Raw genomic sequence first — 7,059 nt, 5'->3', positions numbered from 1 at the left:
AGCGCTGATTGGCCCAGCGCAGTGGGGGCGGGCAAGCGAAGGCCACGTGCCATTTGCGGAATGGCAAAAGTTGTTTTTGTTTCGTACGGTGCAAATTAATTTGTACAGTTAGCGACTTTATCAACCGGCTGAATTCTTCACATGATTGCAACACTGGAGCCTCATGTAATGTAGTAGGCAGCGTGATTTAACAAAAAAAACACATTTTTATTTTGGTGTAATGGTGACATGTTGGGGAAAATCACGAAGTGTATAATTTCATTGTGTGATAATACTGAGATGTTGTTGCGGTTATTTAATGCATTTAAAGTTATCTGTGTGATTTAATAAAATACGAGACGGTGCTGCACGGTTCCGTTACAACCAGATCGCGAGGAGACTCCCATGACGTCAATGGTGGGAACGCGGGTCACGTGACGGCACGTGCGCCAATCGGTCACGTGATGGGAAACCCCCCCCCCCTTCCCCACCCCTTACGACCACCCCCACCCTCTGCCGGTTGGCCTCTTCCGGAAGTTGTAAAAAAACGGGCGGAATGAACTTCCGGAAGAGTCGGCAGCCGGAAGCCGCCGCGAGTTTCAATACAAAGAGGTCTCTGCCTTCTGGAAGACGGTAGAGATCTTCCGGAAGATGGTAGAGGACTTCTGGCAGAGCGGCAGAGTCGTCCCCAGCCATTGGTTTCTATGGAGGAGGCCGGGTCCGCCTCCCCCCAAGGCCTCGGTAAAAAAAACGCGAACAAACGGAAGAGAAGCGCGGGGTCCCTGGGACCCGGCTTCAAGGCGGCACAGGGACTCGTGTCCCCGGGTCTCCCCGTGCCTCCCTCCTCTTCCCCGCGTCTCCCCGTGTCCCCCCCCTACTCCCAGTGTGTCCCCGCGTCTCCCTTCTCTGCCCCAGGTCTCCCCACATCTTGCCGTGTCCCCCCATTTCCCCGTGTCTTTCTACTCCCTGTGACTCCCCGTGTCTCCCCCCCCCACCCCCGGCCTCTCCCCGTGTCTCGTAGTTTGTCCAAGCGTCTCCTCTTGTCCCGTAAAATCCTCGTGTCTCCCTGCCTCTGTTGGCCTCCCCGTGTCTCCCTGATTCTCCCCGTGTCCCCCTCAGCGTGTCCCGCCCTCCTCTGCCCCCGCGTCTCTCCCGTCTCCCTCCGACCCGGGTCTCCATCGACCCGGGTCTCCGCCATGGGAGACAAGGCCGCAGACACGCGGGAGCTGAGGTTGAAGAGCCCCAGCGGCGTGGAGCCGGCGGTCTACCCGTGGCCTCTGCCGGTCTACGTGAGTCTCCGTCTCCTGCCTTCACTGCCTAACAAGTAGCCCTAATACTGACGCAAGCACCAGCCCTATAACTAGCACGGACCCTAGCACGAGCCCTAGTCCTAACACTAACCCTAACACCGAGCCTAACGCTAGTTCTAGCCCTAACACTGACCCATAGTCCTAACCCTAACGCTACTCCTAGCCATAGCACTGACCCTTACACTAGTTCTCGCTCTAACACTGTTCCGAAGACGTACCATCCTTAGCCATAACACCGACACTATCCCTTGCTTTAACAATAATATCAGCCTTATTCCTAACAGTGGCCCGAACATTAGCACTGGTCTAACCTTAATATTGACTCCAACCCTAGCCGTAATACCAACACTAGCCGGAACAGTGATCGTAACACATACTGTGCTAGCACTAACACTCATCCGAACACCAACACGTGCCATACCACTAAAACTCATCCGAATACTATCAATAGCCCGAACAATAAACCTATTTTTTGTATTAGTCCAAGCCCTAACCTTTACCCTTAACACTAATCAAACCATAACACTCTAACTTGACACTATTACCAACCTGGTACACCCCCAAGCCTGATACTAAAAGCTAATCCTCACACTACGTTGAACTCGAACACTGAATTATACTTTTGGGTGTCGTTGCAGGATAAACACCACGACGCTGCTCATGAAATCATAGAGACCATCAGGTGAGGGGGACAGTTGTGTGTGTACATGCGCGCGTATATGTGTGTCCCTGTGTATGTGTGTACCGATTTGTGTGCACACGCGCATGTCTATGGAGCTGTGTGTGTCTCTGTATACGTGTGTGTGTGTGCCTCTGGACCGCAGCATGCTCGCTAACTCGCACTTTCCCCAAAGTCTGTTAAGGCTATACGAGTGTTTTCTGTCTTGTATTGCCTGTCTTGTGTGGATATGGGACCTTGCCATCAGCCCCACAAAAATAAAAAAAACGTCCCATTTGTGATGAGGTTAGTTTTAGGGAGGTTAGAGAAGTTGTCCGTGCTTATGACCAGCTCTGGTTTGGCAACGAAGCTCTCGCTCCGAATCAGTCGAGCAGGATCTTTTCATCAGTTGCGTAACGTTGTGTGGAAGCTGACTTATTTCTCTATTAAAAAAAAAAGCTGCAGATATTCTCGGCCACAGTTATGACCACCAAAGGTGGCAGTACGGTACAATATGGGAATTTTTGTTTTTTAAATACGGTACGATATTACGATACGATATTTTTTCTTCTGGTACGGTACAAAAGTATGTGTTTTCGTACTGTTTTTATATCAACTCAGGTGATCAATTAATTAGAAGCTAAGCTTCTTTATTTCTGATAATGATTCTACTCTCTTGTATATAAAGGCGGCTACAAGAATTTAACACATCAGTTATCAAAAACTTAAACGTCAGGCAAGATTCATTTATTAAAATGCCACTTTCCATTGATAACGGATAAGAATGTAAAGTATTTTAATCAATATTTCGAAATTGTGCAATTTTGGTTCAATAATTGTTTGTCAATTCGAGCAAAAAAAATCCAGAACACGTTTATATAAGTTTTTTTAAGTGGAAGGAGCTTTCTTCCAAAACAATCAAGCAAAACGATATACTATAAGCTTGCTTGTTATCTATTTATTTTCTAAGCTTTTTTCTCTTAGGTACGAAATAAGATACGAAATTACGGTACGAAATTTACCATATTGGTACGGTACGGAAAACTGTTTAAAAGTACGGTGCGAAAATGTTTTCAAAGGTACAGTATGAAATTACGGTACAATATTTTTTTAGAGTACAAAATACCAACAAAAATATCTTACCCTCCTACCACCCTGGATGCCCCCCCTCATCTGTACTTGTGAAACGTTTAAAGGAACATATGCACTGCTTTGAAACATTTAGGCTGACCTTCCTACAATTCATCCTGGCTTTAACCAGACTAGATTGTGCGAGGAGCTTGTAGATCCTTGAAAGATCTGGACCCAGTCCCATCGGTGAGCGTTGGTAGACGAGGCTCCATTAGCTTGGTCATGTCCAACTACTCAATGCCCAAACAGCTTCTTTTTGGCTGGATAGAGGGTGCTAATTGGGCACGGCATGGACTAGAAAAGAGATGGGCTGATTGCAATACAAAAAGGATGTGGAGCTGATTGGACTTGTCAATAACTGGCACCAGCGGTGTCAAGATTGGCCTCTGGAAGAGTCTCGTGGAGGACGCTACTAGGTAGTTGGAAGCGGTCACACGCCAATAACAGCGGAGGGCAAAGGAGTGACGCTCAATATTGATGGGAGTGCCGGGTGGCTTAAACGCAGCAATTTGGCACAGTGGGGAGCTCAGGTGGTGCCATCTGGCAATCATCATAGTCAACCCATGGCACCTGGCTCTGTCCTGTGACCTGCCGGAAAACCTTCGACGTTCACGTATTCTCAAGGAACACCTAGACTGGCATAAGCGTCGTGGTGACGTCACCTCCATTTCATGGCAAATAGCGGTTGTCTGTATATATTTGTGTGTACCTCTGTGTGTAACTATTCCACTTGTATATGTCTCTTTGAGTGGTGTGCCAAAACTACTCCTGTGTGCAATACCAGTCTTAATAGGTACTTAATGACAGTACTTTCCCCAATAGTATGTAATTATAAATGGGGCATCTTTGCGTGTGTTTATATTTATATATGCCGTATATATGTGTGTGTGTGAACCCAGGTGGGTGAGTGAGGAGGTGCCCGAGCTGAAAATGGCCATGGAGACTCACGTCCTTGTGGACTACGACACCAAGAGGTACTCGCTCTAACTACTACTACTGCAGTCCTAGCCCCAACACTACTCTGGTTACTGGTCGCGTGAACTTCACCGATTGATTTGTCCACCCATGTTGAGGGCCTAGTATACCAGGCTGACTATTTTGACTAAACGATGCTGTGTTTAGCCACCACACCAGAAGTCAAAACACTTAATTTATCTGCTTCTTTCCTCGCACTGCTTGAGCCTTGCTCATTGATACAAAAACGTATGAATTATAATCTAGTACAAGAGCTCACAATTGACGTCATCACATCTATCCCTCTATTTAAGGAATGAAACAAGAGGATTTCCCCACATCTGGCTGTCCGCCTAATGATGCTCGTTGTAATTACCAACAAAACGTCGTACTCCGATTGTAAATGTTGTGGATTTTCTCCAACACCGGTATGCTGTACTAGTAACGAATTGGCATGTTCTGTTTACGTGACAAACATTGCTGTGACTGTGTCGGGTGATGGCGGGTTTAACGACACATTTATATTTACGTGATCTCACCCAAGAAAAACCTGGATTATGGACAACTTTGACAGTTCTGTTGTTGGTCGCTTTACGTTTTGAGGCTCGGTCATCGTCTGTGCTCAGTAACTGTAAAAAAATATATACTAACACTCACTCTAACCCTGACACTCACACCTTCCTTAATGCTAACACTGGTGTTGGTGGTGGTCTTAATGTTAATGATGTTATTTATGTATCAATTATCGAGGCTTTTTGGGTGCGATCGTGTAAATATAAATGTTGTCGTTAAACCCGCCACCACCCGACACAGCCAATACCTACTATAATTACCCAGGAATGTCTGTCCTGAATGCTCGTGATGTCACTCCACATCGACCAGTCCCCCTCATTAATATCCATGAGCAGGTGACGTCCTCCAAATTTACACCCCCCCACCCCTCATTTATAATTATGAGCGGGTGATGTCACTCAATATGGAGTACTCCCCCTCCCACACTAATAATCACGAGCAAGTGATGTCACTCCACATCGAACAGCCCCCCTCATTAATAATATAGAGCAGGTGACGCCGTACAAAAGAACACCCCCCCCCCCATTATTATTACCTACTATAATGAGCCAAGAATGTCTGTGTGTAACGCTCGTGACGTCACTCCACGTCGACCAGCCCCCCTCATTAATAATCATGAGCAGGTGACTAACTCCACATTGAACAGCCCCCCTCATTAATAATCATTATAAGGTGACGTCCTCCAAATGGACACCCCACCATTAATAATAATTAGCAGCTGACATCACTCCACATGGGGGGCCGAGGTGCCTCTTCCTCCCTCACGTCACGCGATCTCCGTAACGCTGTTGAGACATCAAAGTAAAAAGGACGTCCTGATGAACAAGGGATTATAACCTTAAAATGAAATAGGTCTGTGTCACCGCGCCCTTACAAATTGCACACGCATTGATGCAATGAATGTCACGTCGCGGTCTGCTTTTTGCTTGCAAGTTTCAGATTTACTGCAATACACCCGTCCTTGGACGGGCAAAAGGCTAGTTAGTAAGGTTTGTCACGTAAACAAAACATGCCAATTCGGTACTATTTCAGGACACCAGTGTGTTGGAGAGTAATAAATCCACAACATTTACAATTCAAGTACAAATATTTATGTATATGTTGATGGTATTGATATTATGAGTATAGTTTTGATGATGGTAATGTTGATGTATGTAATTAGTTGTGATGATTGTGGTGTTGGTATTGATGCTAACATTATATTCTTGGTTCTTTCGGTAAAGTCACGTAGAAGGGAAACAATAAAATAATAAAAATATAAAACAATAAAATTCTCACGACGTTTCGACTGCAACACAAGCAATCATCATCAGGTGTGAAAACCACAATAAGAAATTTTGAAAAAAGTGGCGTTTTTTTAACGTTAGCACCACGGAGAGAGATTTCACAGTTTGTTTAGATGGACGAGTCCATCTATGTTCGGAAAAGAGGAGGGGGGAGACGAAAAATAATGGATGCGGTCTGAAAGCCACCTTAAGCGTGATCAATCAATTAAGACCCGAAATGGTTTATCAAATCCTTCCAATGATTGCTAAGCCAGAATCCATCTTCTCGGTTGAAATTTATTGTTTTATATTTTTATTATTTTATTGTTTCCCTTTTACGTGACTTTACCGAAAGAACCAAGAATATGAATCCCTGCAGTCACGAAAGCTTTAAATCAAAATTTGAGCTAACATTGTTGCTGATGGTGTTGATGTTTATGTAGTTTTGAGAGTATGCAGAAGCTGTGCGATAAATACAATCGGGCAATCGACAGCATCCATCAGCTGGTGAGAGCCTCGCCCACTCACATCTAAACGAGCACTAATGGCACAAACCACTCCATAATGAGCTGTCTTGTTTCCTTGTGTTAATCTTATCTCCCCATACCTCCTGTCTCCTTCCCATGTCTTCCATCCCCTCTCTGTGTCTCTCCCCTTTTTCTTGTATCCCTTTTTCTTCCCCATGTCTCCCTTCACCCCGTGCCTCCCATCTCCTCCCACTCACCACTTTCTCCCCTCTCGCTGTGTTTCCATGTCTCTCCTTTCCTACCCACGTCTGCCCCTCTCCTCTGCCCCTCTCCTCCCCACATCTTCCTTCTGTTAATTTCTCCCCTCCGCACCACGCCTTCCCCCCTCCCCCCCCCAACAGTGGGCGGGCACCGCAAGACCCATGCGGATGCAGACGCGGCCGTGCACGGGGCTTCTGCGCCACATCCTGCAGCAGGTGTACAACCACTCGGTGACCGACCCCGACAAGCTCAACAACTACGAGCCCTTCTCGCCCGAGGTGTACGGGGAGACCTCTTTCGACCTTGTCGCTCAGATGATCGACGAGGTGCAGATGACCGAGGATGACACCTTCGTCGACCTGGGCAGCGGTGAGCAGATCGGTGCGCGATCCGACTTCGGGTCGCCACTCCGCGTTGTAATGTTTCCCTGTGTCTCCTCACGTGTGCTCGGGTATTTACGT

The 7,059-nt window shown here is 46.6% G+C and overlaps 1 protein-coding gene across 5 annotated transcripts in view; it reads left to right on the top strand.

The window, feature by feature from the left end:
- The first annotated feature begins 572 nt into the window (after positions 1-572).
- The window catches only part of DOT1L (DOT1 like histone lysine methyltransferase), a 34,568-nt gene continuing 28,081 nt past the window's right edge, over positions 573-7,059 (top strand). For 2 of the 5 annotated variants that reach the window (XM_032956574.2, XM_032956565.2), the window contains exons 1-5: positions 573-1,268; positions 1,928-1,971; positions 3,978-4,052; positions 6,314-6,377; positions 6,739-6,967. In XM_032956574.2, coding sequence (XP_032812465.2) covers positions 684-1,268; positions 1,928-1,971; positions 3,978-4,052; positions 6,314-6,377; positions 6,739-6,967 — 997 coding nt within the window. In that variant the 5' untranslated portion in view covers positions 573-683. The remainder of the gene's footprint in view (positions 1,269-1,927; positions 1,972-3,977; positions 4,053-6,313; positions 6,378-6,738; positions 6,968-7,059) is intronic. The other 3 variants (XM_032956581.2, XM_032956600.2, XM_032956590.2) reach the window with 2 other exon arrangements.

The sequence above is a fragment of the Petromyzon marinus genome, chromosome 1 (genome assembly GCF_048934315.1).
Source record: "Petromyzon marinus isolate PM22_M1 ecotype Great Lakes invasive population chromosome 1, UKy_Petmar_22M1.pri1.0, whole genome shotgun sequence".
NCBI classification, from domain to species: Eukaryota; Metazoa; Chordata; class Hyperoartia; order Petromyzontiformes; family Petromyzontidae; genus Petromyzon; species Petromyzon marinus.
The sequence above is the reverse complement of the archived record's forward strand: the minus strand, read 5'-3'. Positions and strand labels throughout refer to the sequence as shown.